Source organism: Orcinus orca, chromosome 10, assembly GCF_937001465.1.
Source record: "Orcinus orca chromosome 10, mOrcOrc1.1, whole genome shotgun sequence".
In the NCBI taxonomy this organism is placed as follows: domain Eukaryota; kingdom Metazoa; phylum Chordata; class Mammalia; order Artiodactyla; family Delphinidae; genus Orcinus; species Orcinus orca.
In genome coordinates, this window is record NC_064568.1 from 63055342 (window position 1) to 63067629 (window position 12288).

The 12288-nt window shown below is 41.0% G+C and overlaps 1 protein-coding gene across 2 annotated transcripts in view; it reads left to right on the plus strand.

Moving 5' to 3' along the window:
• The window catches only part of COL21A1 (collagen type XXI alpha 1 chain), a 186439-nt gene that overhangs the window by 89628 nt on the left and 84523 nt on the right, over positions 1 to 12288 (plus strand). The window contains exon 10 of one of the 2 annotated variants that reach the window (XM_049716247.1): positions 4171 to 4233. In XM_049716247.1, the coding sequence (XP_049572204.1) occupies positions 4171 to 4233 (63 nt within the window). The remainder of the gene's footprint in view (positions 1 to 4170; positions 4234 to 12288) is intronic. The other variant, XM_049716246.1, reaches the window with a different exon arrangement.

The following is a 12288-nucleotide window of genomic DNA, read 5'->3' on the forward strand; positions in this document are numbered from 1 at the left end:
CCCTTTTTTTAGCAAGGAGCAATTTCTTAATAACTTATTTTCTCTGAAATACCATTCTTTCTACAACTATATTGATGCCCTTTGTTTCACTCTGATAATTCTTCTGATTAGAGACTCCTTTGGATTATCAAAGTAGCCTCTGTCTAAAATACAAAAGCCTTTGGAAAATTTCAGGAGCCTTTGGGCATTCACATTTTTATGTTAATTTTCCCAAACTAAATGGATTCCTTCTAGCTGAAGAGAATGTTTGAGTTTTGAGGGAGGGGAGAGGTTGGTTTTGGAGAAAGGAATAGGTCTTAGGTCAGATACTTTTGTGGAGGCCAGTAGTTAGTCTGACGGCACAAGCATTTTGAGAAGAGAGCTTGAAAACATGGGATTTGGACCTAGGAGATATTTGTTTTAGGTGAGCAACTTAAAATATTAGCTTACTTTTGAAAGCTTTACTGTTTCTCACTTTAATTATTCATATTTGCACACTTGCAAGGCCATGTGCAGGGATGTTTTAACTTAGTCCATGATGTTTCCATTCCTGTCAGCAACTCAGAAATCCTGTGGCACAAAATCAATTCATCATAAGTAAGAATTGCTTTTCAGCTGAATACTTATTTTTTTCAATTGCAAATGTTTCAACTAAATTAGAAGAAAGCAGATTGAGAATTTAGTCACAGTTATATAATTATAGGTCATATGTCTAATTTGATGTATTTGGAAAATTTTTTCCGTGTTAAATTTGCTAGCTCTCCCTGGGTTGGGTTCTGATCAGTGTATGCATTTTGATGTGGGCAGAGAGAGCAGTGTTTAGGAGCATGGAGTCTGGAGCTGAATTGACTGAGTTCCCATCTCTACTGCTGCTTTGTGACCTTGGGCAAGTTACCTAACCTTCCTGGGTCTCAGTTTTCTTATATGTAAAATGGGAGCAGTAAAATTACCTGCTTCATGGGGTTATTGTGAGGATTAAGTAATTTAATGCATGTAAATCTCTTAGAGCAGTGCTTAGCATATAATAAATAGTCAGTAAAAGTTGGTTTTATTACAGTAATAAAATTGAATTTTTATTCTAATTGGGCTTCTCTTCGAAAATCAGTTAGGGTTTTACTTTATTCTTCCAACAACAGCAAACCTACCCGAGTTTTTGCAAATAAACCAGTAGGGCAATAGTCAAAATAACCAGTAAAACCTACTAGAAATAATAGAACCTGCAAAAGAGATTATTTTCCATCTTGGGGCTGTTGACCTGTGCCTTAAGAAGTCACACTGGATTTATCTTGTGGATGATTTTTTTCCCTTGGAAACTTAGTTTTGATTCATTTAAAATATTATTGTTAAGTATATTTTGTACTTTTATGCAGCATAAAAACACAAATCCCGTTTCTTCTCATGCCAAAGTTTTATTTCAGCCTCATCATTGTAGAAGTTAAAGCCTCTCAGATCCTTTTGATGTCCTAGATTTTGCTGATAATTAATATTCTGCAAGTAAAGAGGTCATTAACAGGAGATTGGATCTGATTGGAAATAGTCAGCAAATAGTTACTGAACTTCTACTTGGTACCCAGCATTGTCCAAAAAAGGAGAAAATATTGACCATGTTTTCAAGGAGTCTCAATCCAAATGATAAATAAAGACCCATCAAGGGAAAATTTTGAGAAAACTCTTGTTATGAATAAATGATCAATGATATGGGAGCTGCTGTAGCATTTCAGTAGAAAAAGACATCAGGAGAAAATGCAGTAACAAGGAAGGTGCAGTGATTGGAAATTTTGTTATATTAACTCAAATGGAAAAGGAAGAGTCTTCCCAGAAGTTAAAAAAAAGATCGAATCTGTTGAAAGGCAGTGAGGCCAATCTGAACATAGTTAAATAAAAATGGCAGGGAGGCCAGAGATTAGTGTGGAACCTCTCAAAATAAGAAGAAAACAATCTAACACCCTAGGGGCTTCCCTGGTGGCACAGTAGTTGAGAGTCCGCCTGCCGATGCAGGGGACACGGGTTCGTGCCCCGGTCCGGGAGGATCCCACATGCCGTAGAGCGGCTGGGCCCGTGAGCCATGGCCGCTGAGCCTGCGCGTCCGGAGCCTGTGCTCCGCAACGGGAGAGGTCACAGCAGTGAGGGGCCCGCGTACCGCAAAAAAAAAAAAAAAAAAAAAAAAAAAAAAAAACCCCTAGAGAACAGGAATGCTGCTCCCTTAATGTTCAGCTGACACTGGGTGTCTTTGGATTAGAATTACAAATTGTACCTCTTCAGCAAGAAATTACATGTTCCTGTGTTATTTTTCTCCCTGGATTTACAGCTATTCTTTTTCGATCTCTTTTAAAAATGGCATTTCCCTTCTTCTCAGCCTTTCCACAAGCTAAACCTCTTGGGCAATCGTAGGTGAAAAACCCATCCTTTCTTCCTTGGTTCCTTGATAGAGTTCACACAGTTCTTTCCATTTTTCCTGTTATGTTTCAGGAACAAACCTCCCTCGCCAGTAACCTGAAGTAGAATTTCAGATCAGCGTATTTGGCTCTGTGCAAGTACCCTTAGCACTGGTGTTTAGTTAATGTATAATCACTGTGGTATGTGTGAATGATTACTTGATGTAGCTATGAAGCACTGAATTGAAATCAGTTGTCTGTCTGTGGTAGTTTACCAATACTGATGGCCGAGACGTGATGTTTTTAGGGGAGATACCGCATGTGGACCTCATGGACTCCATAATACATGGATATGATATTATCATTATTACTACTACTATTATTATTATTATTTTGGCTACACCCCTCAGCTTGTGGGATCTTAGTTCCCCGACCAGGGATCGAACCTGCACCCTCGGCAGTGAAAGCACAGAATCCTAACCACTGGACCACCAGGGAATTCCCTCATATTATGTTTTGAAGTATTTCTTAGAATTAAATTATAAAACACCCTCACTTCACAAAAAATGTTGTTTTCATTGCCCTTTTTCATGGGTGGTGACCATCTGATTGGTCAGTACTGACTGTTGGGCCTGGGCTCGTTGCCAGGCTGTATGGAATAATGTTCCTTGAAGGTCTCTGGTTTGTTAGGACAAAGGTCCTTTTTTAGGTGTGAAATGTACTCAGGGACTCTGGGGGTTGTGCAGAGTTCTTTGGCTTGGGCCTCACTTTCATGAAAATATTCAAATCTAGAAGTTTATCATTATGTTAAAATGAGATTATAAATATAGGCAGAGACACACTGACTGGACTGAAAGAAATAACTGTTGTGCAGCTGTAAACTTGAGTCCCACATGGAAGATCACATAGCCTATGGGCTGTTTTTTAAAAAAAATACTTTTTTTTAAGGTAGAAATTATTTTTGTTTTTTATTGAAGTATAGCTGATTTATAATTTTGTGTTAATTACTGCTATACAGCAAACTGATTCAATGAAACATATACACACACACACACACACACACACACACACACATATATACACATTCTTATTCATAGTCTTTTCCATTATGGTTTATCACAGGATATTGAATACAGTTCCCTGTGCTATACAGTAGGACCTTATCGTTTATCCATTCTATATCTAATAGTTTGCTCCTGCTAATTCCGAACTCCCAATCCATCCCTCCCCCACCCCTGTTCCCCTTGGCAACCACAAGTCTGTCCTCTATCTATATCTGTGAGTCTGTTCCTGTTTCATAGATAAGTTCATTGGTGTCATATTTTAGATTCCACCTGTAAGTGATATCATATTAAAAAATAATTATCAATTGAATTATTATATCATAGGTCATGGATATCTGTAGTGTAACATCTAGAATAGAATTAAATCTATAGATTTCTCAGTGAAATACTACTGTCGTTGAAACCATAGTTGTTCTGACATTGCACAGTTTGTTCAGAATTCTAAAAATGTCTCTTGCTATAAATACTGATGTTTTATATCAGTGAAAAGTACTTTCCTTGTTATACCTGTTGTGCTCACAGAATTAAATCCCTGAAAGTTTTACATAATAAAAAGCCTTTAATTTTTAAGGTAGATATGATAGCATTTTTCTAACCCTATTTTGGGATTTCCATCTTTGTTTGTTTATTTTTTGTTTGTTTTTCAATATACAAAAAGCTGCAAATAATGGAATTGGCTTTGAACCTTGATGGACTCTGGCTGAATCAGTGTGGTTGGTTGTTTTGGACTGAGAACTTTTTTTCGTCTCTAGGGTGACCCTGGACAGCCTGGGAACCCTGGATACCCTGGACAACCTGGTCAAGATGGTAAGCCTGTGAGTACTGAAAGCTTAGTCATCTCCAGTACTGGGATTATAGGGTCAATGTAACATTGCACTGGGCGAAATTCAACAGGCAGGGAAGACTTTACTCAAGACTGTTGTAATAGGGGAGAGAGGCTCAACTCCACACAGCTGAAACAGGGGGAGGGAGGCCTCCTGAGGGCTGGGTGAGCTGGGAGAAAAGTACTGGAGGACTTTAAGGGGAGATTGATCAATGGGAGGAGCAAATGGGGTTATTCCTGAGCATGGCAAACGTCTTCCTCAAAGTTAGACCATCTGTGTTTGCTACTTGGCACCTGTCCAAGTTAGGGTCATCTCCTCTGTTTCCTTAATGGGTTTTGGGGTGCTGTTTCCTTAATGGTTCCATTTCAACGGGATGGCTCTCAGGTCCTAGAGAAAGACCTGGGTTGTAAAACTGGCAAGAAGCTTTTAAAAAGATTTACATCTCAAAGGGGCAGATAAAGAATTTATGGTTGATTTTCAGTTTTCTAAAGTAAATGCTGTAGGAAAAGGGAAATCAGGGGTGTAGACTTGGGAGGAAGGCTGCTAAAGTTTAGTCAAGCTGAGGGCCACATTAAGGCTAGCTTGGTCAATAGAAGTAGTGTTCTAGTCTCCTTTTAGGTATCTTCACAACTGCTTACATCTTTGCTACATTAAAAAATTGCCCAGTGAGTTCTCAATATCAATGAATATATGGGCTCAGAAATCCTTTTATTTTTTCCCCTTCGTGCCTTAAAGTTTTCAAGTTAAAGATCTTTCTAAAGGTGATGTTATTTTCCTCAGAATATGTGCACTGGAGTATACTTATAATCTGACTTAAACAAATATCCTCTAAGGTTCAAGAGAATTTTAGGGATATTTATGAATTAAGGAAACATAAAGCAAAACCACTTTAAAGCAATTTAGGCAAATTTTTACAGGTAAGTCAGCATATTTATCACAGTAAATAAACATGAGGTAATAGCTTTTGAATGTTAAATAATTGTCGCCAAAAAAAAGTATCTCCTGGGAGACTTTATCACAAGATGTTAACTCTTTCCATGAAGCATGGGAAGGTTTATACTGTGCGTCAATAATTTTCAAGGCAAGAAAGAACCACAGGCCTCATGTTAAACCACCAGCACCCCAACCATCAGGATAGAAGGGAGCTTGTTCAGTCCCTGAGAGAGGTTTGCTGACAAATTTAATATAAAAAATGCAGCCAACTTTCAAAGTGGCAGTGTGCTGGCACCTTTCACACCCGTGTTGCATGGAAAAGGGGTTAAATATACAGGTGAGCCTCTCTGAGAGAGATGTCAAAGAAAGGAGTCTGAAGAGGTGACAAAGTGGTGGCCAGCTTGGAGCTGAAGCACTGCCAGGAGATGGGGGTGGTGCTGTTGAGCCGACTCCGTGGGATTCACTCCAAGTGTGATGGATCCATGAGGGGGCCTGCAGAAAGGAAGTGACATGGTCTGACTTACTATTTAGAAAGATAAATATGAATATTCTGTGGACAGCAGATTATATGTGTCAACTGAAAAAATGCACAACCTAAAAGTTGAGAATTATGTTTTATTCGGCGGACTTTCTGAGGACTTCAAGCCTGGAAGGCAGTGTCTCAGAGAGCTCTAAGGGACTGCTCGGAAGAGGTGAGGGAGGGGCCAGGATATAGAGGGGTTTTTGCAACAAAGGTCAGGGAGTCCAAACATCAAAAGATTACCGTTCATTAAAGAAAACCAGACATCTCAAGTTAAGGGATTTAGTGCTTTTCTATGTATGGGAAGATGCAAGAGTCCAGGCTCATTGAAATCATTCCTTTGATATGCACCTCAGCTATCTGGGGCCAGTGTCCTGTGTTTTCTCATCCTGAGTCCCCTCAGGGTACATCACTGGGGGCGGCTGCAGTGGCTGAGGGCTTGATGGTGGGCATCCTGTTTCCATCCTGAATTGCTTCAGGGATTACAGTCTGGGTGGCTGTAATGTGATGGCTTGATGGCTGCAATATCCTTTGTTTACTGACATGGCAGGTGGCATTTTTCATTCACATGGGGCAAGAGTGGGGGCAGGAGGCCATGGAGGAGGTTATTTCAACATTCTGAGTGAGAAGTAAGGGTGGCCTGGATTAGGGCGATGTGCTGGAAGAGAGAAGAAGTGGTCAGAGTCCGGAGTATTTTTTAATGTGAAGCTGAGAAGAATCCCTGTCAAGTTAGATGTGAGGGCTGAGAGAAAGTGCCAAGGAAGCCTCAGAGGATCTTAGCTTGGGCAGCCGGGTGAATTGTGGTGCCATTTCCTGAGCTGGGCGACACTGGCAGAGATGTAACTTTGGGGGGGAGACATCGGGAATGCATTTGTGGACCTGCTGAAGGTGTCTCCTAGGATATTAGAAACAGGAATCTTGAGTCAGGAATGTGTAGGAGAATGAAAACACACAGTTAGGACTCTGTAGCATGTGGATGTATCTAAGCCTGCCAGAGCCGATGAGATCATTCAGGGAGTAAGTACAGATAATGGGAGAAGAGAAGGGGGCAGGGAGTTGAGCTTAGGGCTCTGTTACAGAGAAAAATAGGAGGAGGATCCAGTTGAGGAAATTGGGAAAGAATAGTCAGTGAAGTAGGAGGACCACAGGGAGGGTGTGGAATCCCAGAAGCCAAGTGCAGAACGCTTTTGAAGAAGGGAGCCATTCATTGTGTCACTGCTGCCATGAGGTTGATAAAAATGAGCTCTGTGCCTAGACCATTGGATTTGCTTGATAGAGGTCATTAGGGACCTTGATAAATGGGGTTTCAGGGAAAAGCAGGATTAAACAATGGGTTCAAGAGAGACAGTTGGAGATAAAATGGTAACAGTGAACATAGATACTTCTGAGGGATGTAATGGGGAACAGAGAACTGGAGCAGTAGCATGGGGAGGATGTGGGATAAAGGGGTTTTTGAAACAATAGGAGATGTTAGAACATGTTTATATGATGATGAAAATGAGGCAGAAGGGGAAAATTCGGTGATTTGGGAGATAAGGGATATTTATAGGAAGAAAATCCTTGGGTAGGTAAGAGGGCATTGGTTCCAGTCACAAGAGGAAAAGTGTGGCCTGGATAAGAGTCTAGGCAGTTAAAGCTTCAAATGGGGGTTAGAGGGCCAAGCCAAAAAGTACAGAAATTGCTAGGTGCAAGGATAAGAAGTTTATCATCAGACTGATTCTATTTGAGTTGAATGAAATGAATGGATTCCAAACCTAGCATCTCCCCCTTTTGCCTTTATCTTCAACTCCCATTATGTGCCAACACTTGCCTTGTCGTTTCTCTTATAACCCATCCCTTTCTTGCGATAACTACAGGTGTCATGTGACCTTGGTGAATTCCCTCACTGCAACCCCTTCATCCCGCTGAAGATACTGCCCGAGGGCCTGGGGGAGTTCTGCCCTGATCATACTGAGGGGGATGGGTTTTATGAAGATGAGCCCTCTGCCTGGAGACCCCTTCCATGGGACATGCTCTCTCTGTTGCTGGCAGCTGCAGTGCTGTCTCAACTCCAAAGCAGAGACACCTCACATGTCGACTTGTCACCTGCTGGCCTCTTGTGATGACATGGAGCTCCCCTGACAGCACTGCCAAATTATTTAGGCTTTTGTCTTTCTAGTGGTGCAAAGTCCTAGGCAATATTGAGAGGTGAGTGCCTTCCACAGGCTATCAGCTCTAGTTTGCCCTTTTTGCCATGAATGAAGTACTGGAAATTAGTTATAATTAGCTTGATACAATAATCATGGATATTATACTCTGTGACTCTCATTTAAGCTATAGTAGGCTTATTGTCTCATCTCATTCAGTACATGTATATTTGTGTTTTTGTGTGTGTGTATGTATAGATATAGCTCTGTAGTATCTGACATTAGATGTTAGATGCTATTAGGTAATATCTGATGTTAGAGAAAGAAGAAACCTACTGTAGTAGACAGAATAATGTCCACATCCTAACTCCAAACCCTGTGAATATGTATGGTACCTTACATGGCAAAAGGGACTTTGAGATGAAGACATTTTCTTGGTTAATCTGAGTGGCCCAGTGTCATCACAAGGGTTCTTATAAGAGGGAGGCAGGAGTATCAGTCAGAGAAGGAGATGTGGTGGGTGATGGAAGCAGAGATCAGAGGGAAGCAGCTGTGAGCCAAGGAATGCAGGCAGCATCTAGAAGCTGGGAAAGGGAAGGGACAGATTCTCCCCTGGAGCCTCTGGACGGAATTCAGCCTCCCAGTGACACCAAGAATTTAGCTCCCTAAGACCCATTATGAACTTCTGACCTCTGGAAACATAAGTATGTGCTGTGTTAAGCCACTCTGTTTGGGGTAATTTGTTACATCAGCAGTGGGAAACTGATACACTACCCCAATACTGTTTACCTAAAGGGATGACTTTTTTCTTAAATATCTCCCTTTTCCCTTGTCTTTTTCCCTCTGCAGGAGATAAGAGGCTAGGTGACCAGGCAGGAAGAGTAAGTGAGCCTGGGAGCCAGAACAGCTGAGGGTCATTAGTGTGTGTCCAGGGCCAGCACAGCGGGAGTGGGGCAGTGTGGGTGGGGCCTCTGGCTGGTGATTGAAGCCATCTGGCCAAGGAAACTTGGATGGAACAATTCTAAGGGAATTCTGCTTTGTTTGGATTTGGCTCTGTGCAACCCCCCTCAATCAGTAATTTGAATCTTTTTCACATAACCAGGCCAAGTCAACTGAAGCTTTAAATAGGAAATTATTCCACTCTGGAGAAATACTAATTTTCATAAGGAAAATGCCTTCAACCAAAATTAAAGAACTATTTTCAAATCCTTCCACTGCTTTCTAATTTCTCTATCAGTTAAATAGCTCAGCACAGTATCTGAGCATATTACTATTTTACTATTTTATCATTATCAAAAAAGAGGCAGAGGAAATATTTATATATCCTGTTAGGTACTTCAGAGTAGTACAGCTATGAAAGGCACTGCACTGCTATGACATTGATTTTTTTTTTTTAAAGAAGGCCATTTATAGAAACATAATAGGACTATTTTATGATTTTGTAGAAGTTTGTATTTTTATGGTGCTCATTTCCATCTCTTTTCTGTTGTCATTAATTACTCTTCATGAAGGAAAGTACTTCCCTGAACCTAAAGCCCCAGCTAGTTGTTGGAGAGATCTGGGGCTGTTTTGCCTTCTTCTTTGCTTTTGAAAGTTGGTTTGCTTTTATGGGCCTCAGTCTTTTCATCTGGAAAATAAGAAGGTTCTCTCCAATGCTGATTTTCTAAGATTTCAGTAAAGTCATATTTGCTAAGAGAGAAAGGTGGGCTAGACCAAGCTTCAGCATTTTGGAGATGATTTTCCATATTGGCCTTAAGAACTGACTCAGGAAGCCTGACCATGCACTACTTCCAATAGACAAGAGTGCACTGGTCAGCAGGTCAACCTCAGTGATGCAGTGCCCCTTTCCATCCCCACACCCATCAGTGTGCCCCTGGATGGTCCAGAGATGCCAGAAGGGGCCCACTTTCTCTGGGGGATTAAACCTTGTAGAAGTGGTAGTCAGCACAGATGGGGAATTTCAAAGTTACAGGGCCTTCTCAAACCACACATAGAGAGGTGGGGCACATACTCGAGATGAAGGTGTAAGGTAGGTGGGAGGAAGGAGGGGCCTCCTAGAGCCTTCAGGCCCTTGTGACCACTTGACTTTGGTTTCAGTTGGAGTGAACTCAGGAGCCATGGGAGGGTCTTGAATAAAGCTGTAATGTGACATAACTTATTTGTAAAAGAAATGACTCTGACTTCTGAGTTGAAAATAGATGTTAGGGCGATGAGGGCAAAAACAGGGAGATGAGGACAGGAGGCTCTTGAAATAATCCAGGAATGAGATGAGGGCGACTGGCGTCAGGATGGTAGGAGCGAGGGGAAGGGAATTGCCTACACTCTGGGGATATTTTGAAGTTAGAGCCCCCAGGATTTACTGATGTATCAGATGTGAGTTTGCAAGAGAGCAGTCAAGGGTGACTCCAATGAGATGTGGTAGAGAAAATCGGGGAAGGGGAGTCAGGAGTTTGCCTTTGGATAGATCATATTTTTATGTTAGACGTTCAAGTAGAAATTGTAAGTGGGTGATTGAGGATAGAAGTCTGGCATTCAGAGGGAGTTCTTTTTGTGAACTGTCCTTTCTTGTATTTTGCATCTCAATTAATGCACTTCTTATACATTAAGATAATGAATCCTTTGCTATAGATGTCAATAGTTCTTCTCTTTTTTTGGTTTACAAATTTGGTTTTAATTTTTAGAAAAGTAAAATTCCCCCACAATTAAATATTTTCTCTTGCTGTTTCTTCCAGTGGTCTTTTTTTGAGCATTCGATACTCTATGTTCATTGATTTAATATGATTTTCAAGAATTTTTGATTCTTGATTTCATTTTGGGAATTTATTTTGGCATTTGGGGTGACATGACGATCCAAAAAGCTCTGGTCAACTTGGAGGATGGCCATTCTAACAAACTGAAATTCAACCAGAATATTTGCCTGTGAGGCGGTATTTAAACTTAGCCTTGTCAAAAGAGGAATTAACATATGTAATGTGTGGCCTCAAAGTCTGATGCAATTTTTGGTCTTGTTAGTAATATGTGATGTATGTATTATGGAAGACTACAATCCTGCTTTTGGAGTGTTGGATTTGGTTTGGGATACTACACTTTAGGAGTACATAGGATCTGGAATTCATTCTGAAGAAGAGAGTAAACTCAGAAGACAGCCGGCGGGGTGTCGGGGGGGCAGTTACTGAGCTTCAGGTGTTATCCCAGCAAAGATGCTCTTCTCAAATTCTAAAATCCTCCAGAATGGTGGTAGAGAGAAGGAGGAAAGGGAGGAGAACTAGGCTTGTAGAGTAAGTTTGATGGGGGGTGGATAATTAGTAATAGAACAATAGGACCCAGTAGACAAGATTTTTATGCTTTCCTCTTTCCCGACTCTGAACTGAATATGGTACCAACTGTGGACTCAGTCTTTTAAGAGCTGTGGGGGTTTGGGGTCCAAGTGCCACGAAGATGAAGGACCTGGAAAATGAGATACATTAGGTTACAGGCCAAAGAAATGGCTATGATGTAGCTTGGAAAAAAGAATAACAGGAAGTGGCCTCATTATGCAGTATATGAAACATCCTTCTAGAGAGAACAGTTTCCACCTGAACTCACTTCCCTTCAGTCTTGGTTCTTTACCAAAAATGCTTATGGTCTCCCTGTCTCCGCTGCCATTAAACAACCCCCCCACACACACACACCTATGAACGTCTCACTGATAGATTAAAATGTGGACCATTGGGCTTCCCTGGTGGCGCAGTGGTTGAGAGTTCGCCTGCCGATGCAGGGGACACGGGTTCATGCCCTGGTCCGGGAAGATGTCACATGCCTTGGAGCGGCTGGGCCTGTGAGCCATGGCCACTGAGTCTGTGCATCCGGAGCCTGTGCTCCACAACGGGAGAGGTCACAGCAGTGAGGGGCCCGCGTACCGCAAAAAAAAAAAAAAAAAAAAAAAAAATGTGGACCATTTGTGTCAAATGAAGTATCCACTGCTTGGGCAGTTTATCTTCCTTTTCTCTAATAAAACGTTATTTAGAACTCATCTCTTCTATAAAGTTTTCCTAGACAAAGCTTAGTGGATTAGCTACTTCATTTTTCTTCAACACACCCCTTATGTAAATCTTATATATGGATCTTTCCATGTTTATGTCATGCGTCTCATAAATAGATTACATTATATTTTATACAGGTAGTATATACAATAATAATAATATGTGCATAATCATTACATGTATATGAATGCTATCTGTATATTTAATTAAATTATTCAAGGAATTGTTTGGTGGCACACCTAGCACTTGTGATTTTAAAGGTCAATTCATGCTGACATTGTGTCTTCTTTTGATTGTAATCTTTATGAATGCAGGGCTGTTTCTACTATTATTTTTAGAGCCCTAGGTACTGGTGACTGGTTGGACTCAATATTTATATATTTGCTTATTTATTTATTCTTTCATTCATCCACTCACATACTAGATATTTGTTGGGTGTTCTTCT